At 45.2% G+C, this 21,814-nt stretch overlaps 4 protein-coding genes across 5 annotated transcripts; 2 read left to right on the forward strand and 2 right to left on the reverse strand.

Moving 5' to 3' along the window:
* Positions 1-2,619: 2,619 nt before the first annotated feature.
* On the reverse strand, positions 2,620-4,656 carry LOC120958491 (peroxidase-like). The gene is made up of 3 exons (XM_040381342.2): positions 3,533-4,656; positions 3,137-3,464; positions 2,620-3,064 (listed from the first exon to the last, which is right to left on the reverse strand). The coding sequence occupies exons 1-3, from the start codon at positions 4,615-4,617 to the stop codon at positions 2,705-2,707; spliced, it is 1,773 nt and encodes a 590-aa protein (XP_040237276.2). The 5' UTR covers positions 4,618-4,656; the 3' UTR covers positions 2,620-2,704.
* A 5,295-nt stretch (positions 4,657-9,951) lies between these two features.
* LOC125907368 (uncharacterized) lies at positions 9,952-12,999 on the forward strand. Its single transcript, XM_049609070.1, has 2 exons — positions 9,952-10,328; positions 10,405-12,999. Exons 1-2 carry the CDS (start codon positions 10,271-10,273, stop codon positions 12,981-12,983), a joined length of 2,637 nt encoding a protein of 878 aa, XP_049465027.1. The 5' UTR covers positions 9,952-10,270; the 3' UTR covers positions 12,984-12,999.
* Positions 13,000-14,424: 1,425 nt separating this feature from the next.
* Positions 14,425-14,823, forward strand: LOC125907369 (uncharacterized). The gene has a single exon (XM_049609077.1). It carries the CDS (start codon positions 14,425-14,427, stop codon positions 14,821-14,823), a length of 399 nt encoding a protein of 132 aa, XP_049465034.1.
* A 3,235-nt stretch (positions 14,824-18,058) lies between these two features.
* On the reverse strand, positions 18,059-21,587 carry LOC120958493 (peroxidase-like). Of its 2 annotated transcripts, none has more exons than XM_049609071.1 (3): positions 20,482-21,587; positions 20,085-20,412; positions 18,059-18,588 (listed from the first exon to the last, which is right to left on the reverse strand). In XM_049609071.1, the coding sequence occupies exons 1-3, from the start codon at positions 21,564-21,566 to the stop codon at positions 18,229-18,231; spliced, it is 1,773 nt and encodes a 590-aa protein (XP_049465028.1). In that variant the 5' UTR covers positions 21,567-21,587; the 3' UTR covers positions 18,059-18,228. The 2 variants fall into 2 exon arrangements, with proteins under 2 accessions (XP_049465028.1, XP_040237277.2); XM_040381343.2 differs by lacking the exon at positions 18,059-18,588 and adding an exon at positions 19,484-20,013.
* Between the last annotated feature and the right edge of the window lie 227 nt (positions 21,588-21,814).

Raw genomic sequence — 21,814 nt, forward strand, 5'->3', positions numbered from 1 at the left:
AGCATACCACCACGGACTTTAACATTCGATTCCCTTTTGTTAGCAGTGTCCTCTATGTTGTAGATTGCTAAAAGCGGGTTCCTCCTTCGAAATAATAAAATACAAACATGCATTTTTGGATATACACCGTCAGGCCATTTGGCGTTCGCATCAGGAACAAAACAAATCAAGGCATTCTTGAAGAAACCCGTCATCTGATCACTGGCGAACGGGAGCAAAATTTTGGCATCATCTGCGTACATGATGACACTGCCGGGAGGTAGAGCGAGAGTGACATCATTCATAAAGATGAAGAAGAGAGCCAAGCCAATGTTGCATCCCTGGCACACGCCAAAGTCGCTTGTAATCTCGTTAGAGACGCTCATCGAGTATGACGCTATACAAATGACCCACGCAATATGATCTGAGCCACTGGAGGAGCAAGTCCCAATTTGGCAACTTTAGCGAGTAAAATAGAGCAAAGTAGAGAGTCAAATGCTATCTTCAAGTCTATTTTCATGAAGATACATACCGCTAGGCACATCATACTTTATATCTCCCTCAACCAAGAAATATCGGATCTACCACTGCATATTTGGCTTCTAATTGCAAATGCAATATGTAAAAATGGAATAAATAAATAAGGAGTACTACTTGCAAGTTATGCAACGTGTCAGAGAAAAAGTTTGTTAAAGAGAAAATTCAAGAATTGGACATTGCACTAATGTCATCGAGTTATAATCTCTACTGTACTTAACCCTCTGTGACTTCTCTTTGTTCCCAAAAATGAAATTATCACTTCGCGAGCGCTGCTTTCAGTCTATACTGCCCGTGGGATCATATCTTGCTTATGCCGATGATCTGAAGATTTTTACTGTGGTCAAAGACACAAGTGACTGCCAGTGCCTACAAGAAATGCTCGACTTATTCGGAGATTGGTGTAACCGTAACCGATTAAAGCTGTGTCCAGTTAAATGTCAGACTATATTCTTCACTAGAGCACGTCACCTGATCAGACACAATTATTGTATCTCTAATACCTCGCTGACATCAACTATCTGCGTACGAGATTTTGGTGTCCTGCTAGAATGTAAGCTCAAGTTTCATGAACATCTTGAAAGTGTTATATCCAGAAGTAACCAAACATTGAAAATGTGACTCATAATGAAAATGTGTAAAGAGTAGTGATGGGCGGGTCGATCCGAACCTATCGGGTCGGAGCCATCCGTAAGCGACCCGGAGTCGTTCGGGTTGACCCGAAAGGTACAAGTTTGCACGACTCCGGTAGGTGCAAGAAAGCATAAGCGACTCCGAGCCGTTGGTGCAACGAGTTCGGGTCGGGCCAAGGTGGGTTCATTTCGACCCGCGGATGCGTCGAGTTCGGGTCCACCCGACTGATGAGTAGGTGCAAGAAAGCATAAGCGACTCCGATCCGTTGGTGCAGTGAGTTTGGGTCGGTTTGGGTCGGATTGAACCTACCTTGACTCGACCCGACCCGAACTCGCTGCACCAACGGGTCGGAGTCGCTTATGCTTTCTTGCAACTCATCATTCAGCTCGACTCGAACTCGTTGCACCCGCGGGTCGGATTTGATTCCGATTCCAACCTAGCGCACCCGCTGCACCCACGGGTCGGAATTGATTCCGATTGTCTCGTACCCGACTTAGGGTCGGGTCGTGAAATGAATCGTATGACCCACCACTAGTCAAGAGTTTCACGATCATATGTGCCTAAAAGTCGTATATTGCGCTATTGTTCGGTCCCTCTTAGAATATTGTTGTGTAGTGTGGTGCTAAGCCGCTCAATCAATCGCATGGAAAGTGTTCAACGAAAGTTTACTAGTTACGCTTTACGGCTCCTTCCTTGGTCTAACGGAGTCCAACCTCCTTATTACCAACGGTGCCTGTTGCTTGGTTTGGAGACGCTTAATGTCAGGAGAAAAAACATGCAGCGTGTATTCGCATTTCGACTGTTGAAAGGTGAACTAGATTCCCCTGCGCTCCTTGCTGCCGTGATTTTTTTTGCACCGTCTAGGATTAATATTTCTACGTCAGTGTTCAAAGACCGTCTTCCTCAGCGTTTCCATTCTGGTAGTTTATAAGTATAAGTATTAGTTAAGCTATTTGTGTAGACCTGCGGAGGTCCGACAATTCATCCTAATAAATTAAATTAAATTAAATTATTGAGGTGATCAAGAAGAATTCGCTGAGGAAACTGGAGCTGATCTCTTCAGAAGCCCACAAAGAAAGGCTTCGATGCCAGGGGTAACAAATGGAATATGTACATTATTAATAAATGGAGAAAATTTATTTTCAAAATAAATGATTAATCAAACATTTAATTGATTTTTAAAACCTATTCCCAATACTTTCTAAAATCAAATCATCAACTTGGATAGATGCCCAATTCTTGTCATCAAATAGCAATTAAATCAGATTATACTAGTTATACCTATGACAACTTGGTCCATCACAGCTTCAGCTGTACATTTTGAATATTTTGTCTTATCACTGACAAACTGACTGCACAGACCAAAACCTGCCACAGTATAATGTAAATAAACGAGAAGTCAATAATTTCGCATTACAAATAAGGACTCTAAATATAAGATAGATTTGTTGGAAAAGAAATGTCGTGATATCTGTACTCTAAATGTGGTTCCTTTAATATTTTTTTTAGAAAACACATTTTAAAACATGCACCACACATGAAATGGAAAAACACTTTACCACAGACGTGCGTCGAGTGAGGGCATCATCGTGCACGGTACCAACGGATTCGCGTCCGAGATCTGCTGGAAAGCACGCTGCTGCATCTGTGCCACACCTGGCGTATTGTCGCACAGAATGCGCGACATGCTGGCCTTCCGGATGTCGTTCAGCTGTGGTGGCGTGAACGAGCTTGGTCTGTTACCGTTCTCAAAAAAGAACCGATCTCCCTTACGCGTACGCAGGAATTGCTCCATCAGAATACAGTGATAAGTGGGACCGGCCTGAGTACCGGGTATGTGTCTCTCGAAGAACTCAGCTACCGTTAGATCCACATCGTCCACGGTACTATAGAGTGAGCTAAGTAGTTGAATGTCCTGCCAAAAAGAGAAAGACAATTTTGAAAATTATATCCCCCGAGTGAACCATACATGATGCATGGACGTTACTCTTGGTCCACGTAGCTCCACAAAATCTTCCCACCGAGTAGCACGACCTAATCCACAGTACTGTCGGAATGCATTGTAGCCCGCTATTCCGTGATCGCGACTGCGCTGTATGTCCAGCGCCTTCAGATCGGTACCGAAGCGACCGCGCATCCGGAAAAGGAAGTGTTTGATTTCGGGATCAAAGCTCAAATCGTTCCGTCCCATCGGTTGCGTGGTCATGCCGCGCGTCAGCATCCGGTAGCCATCGTTTCGCTCCAGCACCGTGGGGTTAAACATGTGATCGTTGATGTTGATCGCACCGGCAAATGCTCGCGATTCCTGGTGAAGACTAAGGAGACGAGATAAAAAATTAAAAAGAACAATCGTACTCCGTTGAATTTGACCGTTTCTGTGTACCTTAAGCTTCCCAGAATGGACGAGTGGAAGTAACGGAATGCACCATTGGCGTGAGAGTTGAGCGAGGCTGGATTAATCGACGGCGTGTAATCATTAACATAGTCGCGCGTACGCACCAATAAACCGCGCTGGGTCATTGGATCTATCCCAAGGAAATACGGCAACCATTCGTAGTACACGATGTGCTGATACTGTGCAATGTTGATGCGTCGTGCCTCCTGGAACACTTTCTCATCGTTCCACAGTGGTCGCGCTTTGCACAGCTGTTGAGCGAGGCGATTGTGCTCGCGCAAGAACGCCACGTGCAGGATCGTTAATTCTGGCGTAATGTTGCTCCGCTCGTCTCCGGTCAAATAGCAGGTGTCGGTGGCAGCGTTCAACGTACAGGCACTAGTGGCTTGCGGATGTCGTGGAGGCCAATCGGTACCGTTCCGATTGTCCACCTTCATCCGGCCGCCAACAAACGCACGCAGCTGCGCATTCTGCTGTCCACTGTTACCGTACACAACGGACAGGTCCAGAAACGAGGTGGCCGCATTCAATTGCTGCGCCTGTTGACGGTTGGCGCAGCTCGATGGGTTAACGTCACAGGTGTTGAGTGTGCGTACTAGATCCAGACATTGAATCCCACCGGCGGATAGGACCGGGTCGTCTGGACGGACCGGAATTGCAAAGCATCGACGACCCGGATTGGCGACGACTCTTCCATTCTGGCAACACGCTACATGATCGGAACTGCCTGCTCGAAGACCCATGTCGTGAGCGACAAGCTGTCCGAACTGCATGTTCACTAGGGTGGTTCGTGGATCGAGTATGTTTTGGTCGTTGAACATCGTCATCGACAGCAGTCGAGCACTCGGTAGTTGGGCTCCAGTTTTTGAACGACGTGGAACGTACACACCATCGCCGTATTCGGCCGGGAGTAATCTTCCGTACGGTGTGTTGGCTGATCCCCAGGATGGATTTTGCAGGTTGTTACAGGTACCGTCGAACGTGCGGTACGGCGAACTGCTGTCACACTGTGCCAAAGCATGCGGCACCACGATGGCACTCAGCATAAGAAACAATCGCGTTACGAGCCACATTTTGTAGCGATCCGCATTAGCTCGGCACGATCGAAGCAATGTTGCTTTTATATCGATCCTATCCGGTATCGATCATTTCCCCTTTGTCATAGTCGGTAAACATGCGCAAGTAGCAGACGTATGATAAACGGTACTGCACTGTTACTATTTTCCCTGGATAGTACAATGCGCTGTATTGATCTTTCAAATAACTTCCACCTGCCATAACACACGGCTGTATCGCTTCTATTGCGTTACAGTGCCAGTGAGTGTTGCATGTGGATTGTTTCGCATCAATGAATCCATTTCAGGATACCATCTGCGATAGAACACAACACGATCGGCAGAGCAGTGAGAGGAGTATGATTGTTTCAAAGATAATTTAACGATTTTTTATTCGCCCGATGATGTTGTACTTTCAATCGTACCTTCGTGCGTAATTGGATATCTGCACTATTTTGATAGCGTTTCGATCTTAACGATTTGTAATAGGCATAGAGGTTGTGAGTTCTAAAATGGGACAAAACAATACATTCAAAAAATTGTTCAGTAGGCTATAGTTGACTATATTTCATTGTTACAGTAGGTCGATCAATTAAAGTTATTCTGTGCCAACAGTATTAATCACCATGTTTGCCAATCCTGTTGGGTGATCTGTTTGAACAGTTGGCACTGTTATCGTGTCTGCTTTGGTATAACTTATTATTATTACTCTGGAGCAAGCAAGTGATCATTAATATTGGTGAGGTAGCATGTGTAACATGATGTTTTCCATTGCAGTTGTGTATAAAATATCAGAACAACATAAATTTGATTTATTACAATCTTATTAAACGAATGTGTGAAGGGGAATAATAAAACTTCCAACTTCCACCGCATATTTAAACCTTTAGGCTATGGGTACAGAAGTGAAGCGTTGCGACTGGGTTGTATCTGGAAGAAAATGATTAAATCTTGGAGAAACTTGACAAGCCCCAGTTCTTGTGAAATCACATAATTCTCACATATGATTGAGAAATTATGGATTGAACTGTTATTTTCCAAGGAAAGGGTGCTGAAAGTCATAAGGAACCCAAACCAGCGATGTCTTATGATATATCGATCGCCAATCATGAGACAACAAGATCACTGATCGGCCTGTCGTTGAACAGCAGCCAGATCATCCATGCAATGCAAACGAATTCGTCAAACGACAGATGCAATGCCCTGAAGGCTTATCACTAGCGGTTATCTGTCTTGAATAAAATTCACGTAATGCTTGAAATGTTTGCCACTTAAATTCCTGAAGGTGGAGACATTTCTGAACATTTAAAAGAAATTTAATCGAAAAGAAAAAAAGGAGTTAAGGAATCAGTAAATAATACGGAAAAGCCGCGTCATTGTAGTGAAATGAAGCGAGATTTCTTGGAGAATTATTATTTTTTGTTGAATTTCAACAGACCACATGTGGCCCCTTGAAGCAATCTTAATTACTTATATTTTAATAAATACAATCTTGTCAAGTCGATAAAGGATGCACAGAACGAATACAATTTGGAAACGCATATCACGGCATTTCAGGTTCGTAACGATCACTACCAGCATTGAACTCACAACACATAACAAGTAAAGAATCGGAGGGACCAAAAGACGCGCGGCGTGCCTCCACGCTAAGTAACAGTCTAACATGGAGCGATCTCGGCGAAACTTAGAGGTTCACGAACTTACCATTCACAATTCACAATGAACAAAAACAAATTTACTTCATGTTATTGAGTCGTTCGAGTCGACGACTGTACCACGAGACCGCCCCAACGCCAGCTGCTAGTGCCCGATATTTCAATGATGCCTTAGATTCTGCATTCTACGAGGTGTTAGAAGTGATGCTTACAATTCTTAAATTCACGACTGAATAAACCGTCCTTGCGATTGGGCAAGAATTATTTTTTGTACGTACCATCAGATTGCATCAGATTCAATGAAATATGTTAAAATACTATATACCTATTCAATTTCCAACGTTTTCTACAGGTGTCCATCTCTCACTTAATGGTGGCCGTCTTACCCATATCAGGTGTACGTCTTATCCGAACATTTCAAAAATGCATGGAACAAAACTTTTTTTTATTCATGGAATAAACAATAAGTAGATAAAACAATTTAATGAATTCATTTAAGTAAAACAAAATTTTATAAAAATCAGCAAAATAAGTGTCAAATTAGTCGTTTCACTAGATATCAGTAAACTAAATTGCTAAATACGGCACGAAGCGGTTTTACTCCCATGACCGCCATTTGCCGCAACGAGGAGGGAGATATCCTGTCGGACGAGCGAGAGGTGATCGACAGGTGGAAGTGCTACTTCGACGGACACCTGAATGGAGCAGATACGGGAGCAGAAGCAGGAAACAGAGGAGAGCAGCCCTACTACAGCCAGCATGACGATGACGAAGTGCCCCCGCCATCTTTGGACGAAGTCATTGGTGCCATCAAACAGCTGAAGTGTAACAAGTCAGCTGGCAGCGATGGTTTAGTGGCCGAACTGTTCAAGATGGGTCCGGAACGGCTTGCCGGCATCATTCATCGGTTGATTGTGAGGATTTGGGAACAGGAAGAACTACCGGACGAGTGGAAATTGGATGTCATACACCCAGTGTACAAAAAGGGCAACAGGCTTAACTGTGCCAACTTCCGAGCCATCACAGTCCTGAATGCTGCCTACAAGATCCTGTCCCGAATACTCTTCTGCAGACTTTCGTTCCTTGCTACTAATTTCGTCGGGAGCTACCAAGCTGAATTTGTTGGAGGCAAATCGACCACCGACCAAATCTTTACATTACAGCAGATCCTCCAGAAATGCCGAGAGCACCAGATCTCTACGCACCACCTGTTCATCGACTTTAAAGCGGCCTATGATACCATAGATCGGAATGAGCTATGGAACACCATGCAGCAGTACGGATTCCCTGGGAAGCTGATACGGTCGTTGAGGGCTACTATGGACGGGGTGCAGTGCATGGTGAGAGTGACGAACATGCTTTCGGAATCGTTCGAATCTCACCGGGGTCTGAGGCAAGGAGACGGACTCTCCTATTTGCTGTTCAACATCGCTCTGGAAGGTGTCATGCGAAGCGCGGGCTTCGACATCCGGGGCACGATTTTCACCCAAACTCTCCAATTCCTTGGCTTCGCGGATGACATCGACATCATCAGGCGAACATCTGCGGCGGTGTGCGAGGCGTACACCCGACTGAAACGCGAGGCCGAAAGGATTGGATTGAGGATCAATGCGACGAAGACAAAGTACCTGCTTGCCGGGGGCTCTGTACGTGATAAAGCCCGACTCGGAAGCAGAGTATCAGTTGACGGCGACGATCTCGAGGTGGTAGAGGAGTTCTGCTACCTTGGTACGATCGTAACTTCGGACAACAACGTAAGCAGCGAAATCCAAAGGCGCATTGTTCAGGGAAGTCGTGCCTACTACGGGCTGCACAAACTCCTGCGATCCAGAAGACTCCAGCAACACACGAAATGCGCCATATATCGCACACTGATTCGTCCGGTAGTCCTCTACGGGTATGAGTCTTGGACTATGCTGACGGAGGACGCCAATGCACTCGCCATTTTCGAACGGCGGGTGCTAAGGACTATCTTTGGCGGTGTGTGCGAGCAGGGCGTGTGGAGAAGGAGAATGAACCACGAGCTAGCTGAGCTGTTTGGCGGTGCTGATATCCTGACGGTCATCAAAGCCGGAAGGATACGATGGCTGGGACACGTGATGAGGATGCCGGACTCATGCCCCACCAGGAGGGTGCTCGTCAGCGACCCGTTCGGCACGAGGCGTAGAGGAGCACAGCGAGCTCGTTGGCTGGATCAGGTGGAGTCGAACCTGTCGAAGATCGGATGCAGCCGTGGTTGGAGGACTGCAGCCCAGGACCAAGTTTCCTGGAAACGGATTGGCGACCTGGCCATGTCTACTGGACGTGCTCATACATGAGCAGGCCAAGAAGAAGAAGAAATTACTGAACATGCAGCAAATCATTCCGTCAAATCGACCAGTCAGTTAGAACATCTAAACAAAACAACGCGATGTCCTCTAGCTCGTGATTTACAAAAAGTTTATTAGGCAGGCGCTTACAGGAACCCCGGTAAAATTTCTGGTGAGATTTTGGCTTCCGGGATTAATTTGAAATAATTGGCAGCCATATTGGTGTATAACATATTTGCTACAATTCATTGTGCTTGATGAAATTTCGTGGCGTCTGTGAGGGCTTACTGAACGATCAAAACGTGTTGCAGCAAAATACAGTATAAAACATGAACACGAACTGAGGAACTAGCAATCTCTGATCATCCTATGAAGAACGCTTAAAGCTTCTTGGGTTGAAAAAACTCAGTGACAGGCGTCGTATAGGGCAGCAAATGTTTGTTGGAGGTCACTTAACGGGGAACATCGACTGTCCATCTCTACTCCAGCGACTGTACATCTATACTCCAACGGCCCCTCTACGAACGCGACCTCTGCTTAATGTCCCTCGTCATCGAACGAACTATGGCTCAGGAGACCCTATAATCTCTATGTGCAAAGAAAATTCATCAGGACTATAACTGTCCATTGAAAAAAAGTTTTAATAATAAAAAAATAGTAATAATAAAAATAGTAATCTATATATAAATTTTCGTTAACGCTGACGCTCGATGTCACACTTTGCGTTACGCTGTTTCTATCTCGCCCGTTCTGCCTTCGCTGCCGTATAACACCATCACGCTCGCACGACCGCACGACGAATACCCCTACCATCGTGAGCACGACCAACGCTGCAGGGGTGCTCAACCGTTTCCTCGCTTTCCGAACTCGACCGAGCAGTGCGCACACTATCGACTCGCCCTTGCGAGCCCCTGCCAGCGCATGCGCGTACGAGCAAGCGAGCGAGCGAGCGAACGATCGAGTTGGCTACGCGATATGATATATTTTTTGACAAAACGAATATCGTTTACAGGGTTTCCCACGATTTATTGGTTGGTTCCCACGATTTATTGGTGCGTTCCCACGATTTTTTGGTCATTTCCCATAATTTTTTGGTAGCAACCCACGATTTATTGGTCGGTTCCCAAATATTATTGGTCGGTTCCCAAATATTATTGGTCGTTTCCCAAATATTATTGGTCGGTTCCCAAATATAATATAATATAATACCGACCAATAATATTTGGGAAACGACCAATAATATTTGGGAACCGACCAATAATATTTGGGAACCGACCAATAAATCGTGGGTTGCTACCAAAAAATTATGGGAAATGACCAAAAAATCGTGGGAACGCACCAATAAATCGTGGGAACCAACCAATAAATCGTGGGAAACCCTGTATTAATACGGTTATAGGTGCGATTTACACTTTTTTAAGTTGATTTCCAGTTTTTTTAGTTTAGTTTGAGTATTAGGTTAATTTCTTTAGGTGCGCATGGTGAAGTATAGTGTAGTGTAGTTTAGAAAAGTGTTGTGTATTGTAGTGTAGTTTAGTACGCAGGGCAGTGTAGATTTAGTGTAAGGAGATTATTTTCGTAACGTACGTTTCGTGTACGTTTTGTGGTTCAATTTGTTGTTCCTGCGTGGAACGTGTGTTCCTGTGTTCCTGTGTTCCTGTGTTTCTGTGTTCCGGCGTTTTCTTGCAATTCTGTTTTTGCTACGATATGGAGCATAATGAGGAAAGTGTGGGCAACGGTTGCCCTATGATTGACATCATGTCAGGTATAATATTTCCTACTTTCTTTTATTCACAGCACTTATCTAAAATTCTTTTTTTTTGTTTTACAATTTTCAACAGCCCCAGTTACAGAACCCTATCCACAAACCATGCAGCCCTCCGTAAGTGATATCGTCTCACAGAATCTCACTCCACCGGAAGAAACTCCGAACGAAAAGAAAGCAAGGCTTCAAAGGAAGCGACAGGCGTTGTACAGGGCCAAGAAGCGCCTCCCGGGTGCAGCTCCTACGCTGGCAGCTGTACAGGACGACCAACAGGCTGTACCTTCAACTTTGGCCGGGTCATCCTTATCAGCAGCTTCTGCAATCCTGCAACAACAACAACGAAGGAATACGGACGACGAATTGCTCAATGAAATCGCTGGACGATACTCCACCCCACCGGATGAAATACCACCCGAGAAGAAGGCAAGGCTCGCCAGAAAGCGACAAGCGCTGTACAGGGCCAAGAAGCGCCTCGCGGGAGCAGCTCCTACGGTGGCAGCTGTACAGGACGACCAACAGGCTGTACCGTCTACTTCGGCCGGGACATCCTTATCAGGAGCTCCAGCAATCTTGCAACAACAACAACTACGAAGGAATATTGACGATGATTTGCTCAATGAAATCGCTGGACGGTACTCCACCCCACCGGATGAAACACCACCCGAGAAGAAGGCAAGGCTCGCCAGAAAGCGACAGGCACTGTACAATGCCAGGAAGCGCATGGTGCAAACTCCGAATGTCGCAACTGTGGTCAACCGCGCCCCAGCACCAGCATCAGCACCAGTACCAGCACCAGCACCAGCACCAACACCAGCATTGGTAGACCCAACTGCAGCAGTTGCTATCCGAGTGCCAATACATCAGCAGCTACAAACATACGTGCGCCATCTTCGCGACCATGAAGCAGATCAGCAGCGACAATTCATAGCCCGGCGTCGTATGACCGGCCATCTGAGAGTAGCACATGGGAACCATGAGTCGTACAGTTGTCCCTCGCTTCATACGCTTGCACCACGCGTACCTTGCAATTTCTGTTCCGCTCTCAAGTGGCCTGGAGAGCCGCCCAGTGTGTGCTGCAACAGTGGACAAGTTGTGCTTCCACCGTTTCCCGAACCGCCAGCAGAGTTGCGCCAACTATTTGACGTGCCGCAATTTCTGCTCAACATCCGGCGATACAATAATGCGTTTGCCTTCACCTCTATCGGTGCCTCAATACGAGGAAATGACCCAGTACGCCAGGATCTACGAGTCGGTCACGGTGGAATTTACAACTATCGCATACAAGGTGCGCTTTGCCATCGAATCGGTTCGCTCGCTGTGCTTCCAGGACGTCCACCATGCTACGCACAGCTGTACTTTTATGATTCAAGCTCGGAGGGTCAGTACGACGAAATGCTGAACGCTCGGGCCATAGCATATGGTAGTGAGCTGAATCGTGAAATATTGGCCATTTTGCAACGTGTTTTTTCGACTCACAATCCGATTGCAGAGATGTTTAAGCATGCGTACGAACGGATGTCTGTTCGAGATGATCTGCGGCTTTGCATCCACTCGCGTATACCAGGCATCGATCAACGGCGTTACAATGCACCGACTGCAGATGAAGTTGGTGGCGTGTTCGTGTGCGATGATACTACCGGAGCCACGGAACATACACGCGATATTGTGCTGCAGCATCGTGCCACAGGATACTTGCAGCCTGTGTTTGATACCAACCAGTTGGCAGATGCACTCCAATACCCGATTCTGTTTCCGCGGGGTGAAACCGGTTGGACTTACGGTATGCCAAAGGTACAGCGCCGAACCAGACAGCAGCAACAACCAAGCAGACCAACAAGTTCGAGCAACGGAGCGGCGCACATAGATGAAAATGATGATGCTGCTGAGGATCCTAATCCTGAGTTGGATGGAGCAGAGCGTTCAGCAAATCAAATAACGCCACGCGAATATGCCGCATATCGCATAGCCTGGCGGGAAAACGCTCAAACGCTTATGCATCGTGCCGGACGATTGTTTCAGCAGTACTGTGTAGACCAGTACTGTAAGATAGAAATGCAGCGGTTGAAATATTTGCGAGAGCACCAGGCACAACTTCGCACTGAGGCGTACACGGGCTTTATGGATCTTGCCGGCGCTGAAGGTACCATCGCGGATCTTCATCCCGATAATTTGCCTAATGTGGCTGTGGAAATCCCTGTAGTGCAAGAACCACCTGTTGCACCCCGTCGTTCCATCATCGATCCGCCCTCGAACCTGTCGCGTACGGGCACGCGTGTTATTCTCGGACCATCATTTGTCGGTAGCAATCGATATATGCGAGCGCAATATCAAGACGCAATGGCTATTGTTCGAGCTTTGGGTAAACCGGACCTGTTCATCACCGTCACGTGCAATCCGAAGTGGCCGGAAATCACACAGTGCCTACTTCCACGTCAGCAGGCCCCGGATCGACCCGATGTTATCGTACGTGTCTTTCGGTTAAAGCTGAAAGCCATACTGAATGACCTAACCATGGGAGCTCTCGGGATTGAGGTAGCTCGCATTCACGTGATCGAGTTCCAAAAACGTGGCCTTCCCCATGCACACATACTCGTGATTCTCGCCGAGGAAGGATTTGACCAGTTTCCCAGGAATGCCTCAGCTTTCGGAGTATGAACACGTTCAGGCACACATCATGGACGATGATGATGTCAACGAGTTCATTATCGCTGAACGATCGTATCTGATCACGGATCTCGATGCTACCCTTGCCACCGTACATCAGCTCAACGACGAACAACGCATGGTGTACGAAACGGTCACGGCGGCAATCGATCGTCAATTAGCGACGGCGGCAAGCCAAGCGAACGCTGGTGACCAACGGTTATTCTTCCTGGATGGCCCTGGTGGAACGGGTAAATCTTTTTTGGTAGAAAAGATACTGGCACACGTCCGTCGCTGTGGAGAAATTGCGCTCGCAACTGCAGCAAGCGGCATAGCAGCACTGTTGCTTACAGGAGGGAAAACAGTACACTCCACGTTTAAGTTGCCGCTGGACTTAAACAATCATTCCACCTGTAGCATTACGGTTCAGTCGAAACGGGCCGAAATGCTTCGACAAACAGCACTGATCGTTTGGGATGAGGCGTCGATGAGCAGTCGGTTTGCTCTCGAAGCAGTCGATCGGACCCTGCAGGACATAACGGGTGTGCAGCTTCCTTTCGGCGGTAAGGTGGTGCTGCTGTCCGGTGACTTTCGGCAAATTTTACCGATCGTACCGAAGGGCACGGATGCACAAATCATCAACGAGTGCATCAAGAAGAGCACATTATGGCCCCTGTTTAGGTCGCTACAATTGCGCGATAACATGCGGGTACGCACGGCACCAAACGCGAACCAAGCCAGTGAGTTGCGAGATTTTGCCAACCTTCTGCTTCGTATCGGTGAAGGACGGCACGATACGTTTGCAGGACTGGATCCATCGTTGGCAAAAATACCGCACGATATGATTGTGCCCCATACTGCGAATCCGACAAACGACCTTAACACCCTGATCGACAAAATCTACCCGGACATGCAACGGCACTTCCAACATCCGTCATTCTTTTCGGATCGGGCTATTCTGTCGCCGCTTAACGTGGATGTTGCCAGCGTGAACAACCTGGTCCTAGACCGAATTCCTGGACCGGAACAGGAGTACCGTTCGGTCGATACATTGGTCAACCCGGAGGAACACGAGCATCTGCAACTTCCTTCCGAATACTTGAACACACTCAATGTCAGCGGCATCCCAGTGCATCGCTTGCGGCTGAAACGATTTGCACCAGTACTTTTATTGCGCAATCTTACCGTAGCAATAGACGATGCGCAATCTCAGATTGCGCATATATTCGTTTTATCAAAACATAAGTCATTTCGCGTAGCCAACCCTGAGCTATAAACGTCATTTCCATACATTTTCAGATTGCGCCAAGATTGCGCATAAATTTTCAAGATTATATGTCCGAGATATATATATATTTTTTGACAGATAAATATATCAAACCGACCCGTTTGACAGATTAATATATGCGCAATCTGAGATTGCGCATCGTCTATTGCTACGGTTAATTCCGACATGGGATTGTGTAACGGTACGCGTTTGCAAATTGTAGGCCTAAAGCGAAACTTTTTACACGCTAAAATTCTGACAGGCACGCGGAGAGACGAAGACGTCCTGCTTCCACGGATCTTCTGTGACAGCAACGATAAGGGTCACCCGTTCCAGATCCGCCGTAAACAGTTTCCGGTGCAAGTGTGCTTTGCGATGACCATCAACAAGTCGCAAGGGCAATCGCTTCACCATTTGGGCCTATATCTGCCGCAAGATGTTTTCGCCCATGGCCAGCTATACGTTGCACTCTCGCGGGTGACATCACGAGCGAACATTGCTGTGCTGATACCGAACCCGAAACGCGCTGACGAGGAAGGTGTCTCCACAAGCAACATCGTCTACCGAGAGGTCGTTGACAGATGATTCTTCTACTGAACCAGAGTGTGACGTAATTACTGAAAACAGAAAATTAGACATTACATAAATATAAATATCCATTCTTTCAGTTTGAACCGGCTATTCACTAACAATACATCTACCAGAACCTAGAACAAGACGGCAGCAAAATACAAACAATACATGTGTACATCTTCCTTGGCTATCCTTACTGCATTTTCGTTTCATGCAGCGCCTGCAACCAAAACGATCACGTAAACGACGGGACAATCAATTGAACTTCCATGCTGGAAGGTGGAGCTTTACTTCATGCACCACGTTCCATGCGCACCTGACTTTGACTGAACACCCCACATTTCCAGGCTCTCCAGCAATCTTTCCTTGGAATGCCATGAGACTTCCAATTTCCACGAGGAACGAGGTGGCATGCTCCAGTTGTTTCTGTGCAGCCTGGAGTTTCCGTGCGTAGCACTGTAACCGGGCCTCTTAAGCTAGTAATAAATAAAAAAAACTCATTTTGAAAGAAATATTACGTCATTTTTTAATCTATACGAGACTGAACATCAGTAATATAAGAAAAGCTTTACCATGATTTTAGTAAAAGAATTGTTATTTTGGTCAGCATTCAAGATTCCTGAATGGATGAAGAAACATCCTTTTTAAGCATTAATGAATTAGGGTAAATGTACCTATAGTGGTGGTAGTACCAATAGTGCTGGTATTGCACTAAAATGCGGTTCATACGGCAAATTAAAAGTAATTAAGTTATTTACGTTAGTGTGAAATGTTCTTTAGCCTTTTACAAAGGGTTTAAAAGTTAAATGGGGCCATTCCGTTACTTAGTGGCCGAAAAATCCATTATTTTGTGAAATGTGTCAACTTTTTTTTCCAAAATCCTTAGGAGGTAATTTACCAAAAACAGGCCAAAATTCGCTTATATCGCTGAATGAAAAATTGACTTCAAATCAAGGACACTCTTCCGGGTGTAGGTTGACGACAGGTGTGATGCAGTACTTTATTGAATAGTTTCATCAATCAAATTGATACATTTTTTACGATCAAATTACGCAAGAAACCAATATTATGGCAGCAATCCTTGCTATTCATACGAAAACAGCTTCGATACTATATTTCATTGATATTATACACCGTTTTTATGCATCTTTGTTTACCACCACTATAGGAACACAATACGACGACTATAGGAACCATACCACCATTATAGGTACAACGAAGCAGTCACAAAAATATGTATTTTTTTCGTAAATTTGATGTATTTCATGGTAAAAATGGTTGTGATTGCAAAGATAAAACATATTACAATTGCTATGTGTTAAAATATTCAGAAAATGTCCTTCCTGACACTTTAAATCCATTAAAACACATCGGTACCACTATTGGTACATTTACCCTATCAGATTAAAAAAAAATCAGTAAAATTTTACTTCACTACAGTCGCCGCGATATTTTTTTACTATTTGTATGGAGCGAAGGCGCACACTCAAATTATGGTCGCTAATTATCAGAAACACAAACAACTATCACTTTGTCACTTGAGAGCAGAATAACACCTAACGAGATTAAAGATCACATCTGCATCTTCCCAAATTTTAAAGCACCTGGATTTGGCCAATTCAATTCACTTCAATTCAGCAATTCAACATTTTGCACAAAAATTTAAGCACAAGTTCTCTGCTACTGATCATCAAAATTTTAAATAAATGTTTGGAACTTGGTTATTTCTCAAAGGCCTGGAAGATAACCAAAGTTGTTGCTATTCCTAAACCGGGAAAAGTCCTTGGCTTGGCGACAACTACCGAGTTAAGAGGCGAATGATGCCAATCGGCTCAAAGTCTCTATGATAATAAAGAGAGAAAAAACTACCGAGGGATATCACTGTTAAGTGATGAATCAAACGCATTAGCTGACATGTAATTTTGATTTAGGAGGGGCCATTCCACGGCTTATCAATTGCAACGTGTCGTCAGTATTATTAACAACGCCAAGGAATGTCCACAGCGATGGCATTGAACGACGTAGAAAAAGCGTTTGACAACGTATGGTACGATGGCCTAGTTTTTAAACTGCGTCGACTACAATTTCCATCCTATCTAGTCAATTTAATTGTCTGCGGCTTCTCTCAGAAGTCTTCAAAATAAGTCATTGGCAATACTATTTCTGCCACATATTCCAACTGTGCCGGTATGCCACAGGGCAGTGTCCGTTACTGCATAATTTGTACACTTTGGACCTACCCATCACACCTATCTTTCTCTGTACGCCGACCACACGGTTATTCTGTATAGCTGTAAGAACCACTACATTCTCCGTGATGGGCTTCAACGAGCGCTGGATACCTATATCAGGTATCTTAATGACTGGAAGATTAGGGAGAATCCAAATAAAACCCTACAAAATACTGTACACTTATAAGCGAAACATACCAGATGAAGTACTACGCTGCACAATAGACCAGATACAAATCCTGGTTTGATCATTGGCCGATGGCTTCGATTTAATTTCCACATTGACCATGTATGTAACAAAACCTTAAGTTGTTTGAAGAGTCTCTACTCTTTACTCAAAGGTACGGGTCTTTTATTAAGCAGAAAGAACATGGTTAATCGGCAAATCATACTACCAGTTTTACTATTTGGTTAAGAACTACGTCACTGACATCCAGCATGGCTACCATAAAGAGCCTGTTCAACTAAAAGATTATTCTTATGTAAATAATTACATACACTGGACATAAATAAATCAATTAATTAAGAGTCATACAGTTAAGAATAAATCTAGGTTCATAATGAGGTTTAAATTAGGTTTAAATTAGTGTTATGCGTATGATATGGGACAATAATTGTTAGAAAAATGAGAGCTAAGCTCTGCAGTGAGAGAATCCATGCGTTCAGATTCGAGAAAAGTTCGAAATTAAGCTACAATTAAATAGGATTTATAGCACCAAGTTATTGTTTTAACATGCTAGCAGCAGGAAATCAAATGTAGAATTTGATCTCTACAACAACAACTGTGTTCAATCTCTTACGTAGTAAATAAAATAAGTTGGTAATTTTTCATTAAAACAATTAAATTCAGTTAGCAGCACAAATCCTCGAGTCTGCACATGTATTCTATATCTTCTAATCACCTTAGCTAACAAATCTCTTAAGCGTTCTTGGCAAGTAGTTCTTGTTAGACGCATGCTAGCGTTCTGCAGTGTATTTGGAATCATGCTGATATTTAGTTACTACGAAATTAAAAAAGCAAATTTTAAATCTATCTATCTAGACGGAATACGAATCTGGGAAAGGAAATCTCGTGATATATGTACTATAGTTTTGATTCCTTTATAAAATTTTCTAGAAAAAAACAGTTTTCAAAACGTCCACCACGTGTTCCACCCGTAGACTTGTGTTGGAACAGAAAAACATTTTACCATAAACGTGCATCCAATGCGGGCATCATCGTGCACGGTACCAACGGATTCGCGTCCGAGATCTGCTGGAAAGCACGCTGCTGCATCTGTGCCACACCTGGCGTATTGTCGCACAGAATGCGCGACGTGCTGGCCTTCCGGATGTCGTTCAGCTGTGGTGGCGTGAACGAGCTTGGTCTGTTACCGTTTTCAAAAAAGAACCGATCTCCCTTACGCGTACGCAGGAACTGCTCCATCAGAATACAGTGATAAGTGGGACCGGCCTGCGTACCGGGTATGTGTCGCTCGAAGAACTCAGCCACCGTTAGATCCACATCATCTACGGTACTATAGAGTGAGCTAAGTAGTTGAATGTCCTGCCAAAAAGAGAAAGACAGTTAAGAAATTAAATTTCCCGAGTGAGCCATACTGTACACTTATAAGCGAAACATACCAGATGAAGTACTACGCTGCACAATAGACCAGATACAAATCCTGGTTTGATCATTGGCCGATGGCTTCGATTTAATTTCCACATTGACCATGTATGTAACAAAACCTTAAGTTGTTTGAAGAGTCTCTACTCTTTACTCAAAGGTACGGGTCTTTTATTAAGCAGAAAGAACATGGTTAATCGGCAAATCATACTACCAGTTTTACTATTTGGTTAAGAACTACGTCACTGACATCCAGCATGGCTACCATAAAGAGCCTGTTCAACTAAAAGATTATTCTTATGTAAATAATTACATACACTGGACATAAATAAATCAATTAATTAAGAGTCATACAGTTAAGAATAAATCTAGGTTCATAATGAGGTTTAAATTAGGTTTAAATTAGTGTTATGCGTATGATATGGGACAATAATTGTTAGAAAAATGAGAGCTAAGCTCTGCAGTGAGAGAATCCATGCGTTCAGATTCGAGAAAAGTTCGAAATTAAGCTACAATTAAATAGGATTTATAGCACCAAGTTATTGTTTTAACATGCTAGCAGCAGGAAATCAAATGTAGAATTTGATCTCTACAACAACAACTGTGTTCAATCTCTTACGTAGTAAATAAAATAAGTTGGTAATTTTTCATTAAAACAATTAAATTCAGTTAGCAGCACAAATCCTCGAGTCTGCACATGTATTCTATATCTTCTAATCACCTTAGCTAACAAATCTCTTAAGCGTTCTTGGCAAGTAGTTCTTGTTAGACGCATGCTAGCGTTCTGCAGTGTATTTGGAATCATGCTGATATTTAGTTACTACGAAATTAAAAAAGCAAATTTTAAATCTATCTATCTAGACGGAATACGAATCTGGGAAAGGAAATCTCGTGATATATGTACTATAGTTTTGATTCCTTTATAAAATTTTCTAGAAAAAAACAGTTTTCAAAACGTCCACCACGTGTTCCACCCGTAGACTTGTGTTGGAACAGAAAAACATTTTACCATAAACGTGCATCCAATGCGGGCATCATCGTGCACGGTACCAACGGATTCGCGTCCGAGATCTGCTGGAAAGCACGCTGCTGCATCTGTGCCACACCTGGCGTATTGTCGCACAGAATGCGCGACATGCTGGCCTTCCGGATGTCGTTCAGCTGTGGTGGCGTGAACGAGCTTGGTCTGTTACCGTTTTCAAAAAAGAACCGATCTCCCTTACGCGTACGCAGGAACTGCTCCATCAGAATACAGTGATAAGTGGGACCGGCCTGCGTACCGGGTATGTGTCGCTCGAAGAACTCAGCCACCGTTAGATCCACATCATCTACGGTACTATAGAGTGAGCTAAGTAGTTGAATGTCCTGCCAAAAAGAGAAAGACAGTTAAGAAATTAAATTTCCCGAGTGAGCCATACATGATGCATGGACGTTACTCTTGGCACACGCAGCTCCACAAAATCTTCCCACCGAGTAGCACGACCTAATCCGCAGTACTGTCGGAATGCATTGTAGCCCGCTATTCCGTGATCGCGACTGCGCTGTATGTCCAGCGCCTTCAGATCGGTACCGAAGCGACCGCTCATCCGGAAGAGGAAGTGTTTGATTTCGGGATCAAAGCTCCAATCGTTCCGTCCCATCGGTTGCGTGGTCATGCCGCGCGTCAGCATCCGGTAGCCATCATTTCGCTCCAGCACCGTGGGGTTAAACATGTGATCGTTGATGTTGATCGCACTGGCAAATGCTCGCGATTCCTGGTAAAGACTGAAGACAGCAGTTCATTTTGTGAAGATCAATCGCATCATGTTGAAAGTGACCTTTGGTTCTTTGTACCTTAAGCTTCCCAGAATGGATGAGTGGAAGTAACGGAATGCACCATTGGCGTGAGAGTTGAGCGAGGCTGGATTAATCGACGGCGTGTAATCATTAACATAGTCGCGCGTACGCACCAATAAACCGCGCTGGGTCATTGGATCTATCCCAAGGAAATACGGCAACCATTCGTAGTACACGATGCGCTGATACTGTGCAATGTTGATGCGTCGTGCCTCCTGGAACACTTTCTCATCGTTCCACAGTGGATGCACTATGCTCAGCTGCTGTGCGAGGCGATTGTGCTCGCGCAAGAACGCCACGTGCAGGATCGTTAATTCTGGCGTAATGTTGCTCCGCTCGTCTCCGGTCAAATAGCAGGTGTCGGTGGCAGCGTTCAACGTACAGGCGCTAGTGGCTTGCGGATGTCGTGGAGGCCAATCGGTACCGTTCCGATTGTCCACCTTCATCCGGCCGCCAACAAACGCACGCAGCTGCGCATTCTGCTGTCCACTGTTACCGTACACAACGGACAGGTCCAGAAATGAGGTGGCCGCATTCAACTGCTGTGCCTGTTGACGGTTGGCGCAGCTCGATGGGTTAACGTCACAGGTGTTGAGTGTGCGTACTAGATCCAGACATTGAATCCCACCAGCGGATAGGACCGGGTCGTCTGGACGGACCGGAATTGCAAAGCATCGACGACCCGGATTGGCGACGACTCTTCCATTCTGGCAACACGCTACCTGATCGGAACTGCCTGCTCGTAGACCCATGTCGTGAGCGACAAGCTGTCCGAACTGCATGTTCACTAGGGTGGTTTGGGAATCGAGTATGTTTTGCTCGTTGAACATCGTCATCGACAGCAGTCGAGCACTCGGTAGTTCAGCTCCGGTTATGGAACGGCGAGGAACGTACACACCATCACCGTATTCGGCCGGGAGTAATCTTCCGTACGGTGTGTTGGCTGATCCCCAGGATGGATTTTGCAGGTTGTTACAGGTACCGTCGAACGTACGGTACGGCGAACTGCTGTCACACTGTGCCAAAGCATGAGGCACCACGATGGCACTCACCACAAGAAACAATCGCGTTACGAGCCACATTTTGTAGCGATCCGCATTAGCTCGGCACGATCGAAGCAATGTTGCTTTTATATCGATCCTATCGAGCATCGATCATTTCCATTTTGTCTTAGTCGGTAAACATGCGCAAGTAGCCGACGTATGATAAACGGTACTGCACTGTTACTATTTTCCCTGGATAGTACAATGCGCTGTATTGATCTTTCAAATAACTTCCACCTGCCATAGCACACATACTGGGCGGTTGTATCGCTTCTATTGCGTTACAG

This window comes from Anopheles coluzzii, chromosome 3 (genome assembly GCF_943734685.1).
Source record: "Anopheles coluzzii chromosome 3, AcolN3, whole genome shotgun sequence".
In the NCBI taxonomy this organism is placed as follows: domain Eukaryota; kingdom Metazoa; phylum Arthropoda; class Insecta; order Diptera; family Culicidae; genus Anopheles; species Anopheles coluzzii.

Excerpts from the sequence above, each read along its gene's own strand:
- LOC120958493 (XM_049609071.1), bottom strand. The coding sequence starts at position 21,566 with ATGTGGCTCGTAACGCGATTGTTTCTTGTGGTGAGTGCCATCGTGGTG. Across the intron at positions 20,413-20,481 it reads TCCATTCTGGGAAGCTTAAG|TCTTTACCAGGAATCGCGAG; the intron begins GTACAAAGAACC and ends TGCTGTCTTCAG. Across the intron at positions 18,589-20,084 it reads TGGAGCTGCGTGTGCCAAGA|GACATTCAACTACTTAGCTC; the intron begins GTAACGTCCATG and ends TCTTTTTGGCAG.
- LOC120958491 (XM_040381342.2), bottom strand. The coding sequence starts at position 4,617 with ATGTGGCTCGTAACGCGATTGTTTCTTATGCTGAGTGCCATCGTGGTG. Across the intron at positions 3,465-3,532 it reads TCCATTCTGGGAAGCTTAAG|TCTTCACCAGGAATCGCGAG; the intron begins GTACACAGAAAC and ends TCGTCTCCTTAG. Across the intron at positions 3,065-3,136 it reads TGGAGCTACGTGGACCAAGA|GACATTCAACTACTTAGCTC; the intron begins GTAACGTCCATG and ends TCTTTTTGGCAG.
- LOC125907368 (XM_049609070.1), top strand. The coding sequence starts at position 10,271 with ATGGAGCATAATGAGGAAAGTGTGGGCAACGGTTGCCCTATGATTGAC. Across the intron at positions 10,329-10,404 it reads TATGATTGACATCATGTCAG|CCCCAGTTACAGAACCCTAT; the intron begins GTATAATATTTC and ends AATTTTCAACAG.
- LOC125907369 (XM_049609077.1), top strand. The coding sequence starts at position 14,425 with ATGGGATTGTGTAACGGTACGCGTTTGCAAATTGTAGGCCTAAAGCGA.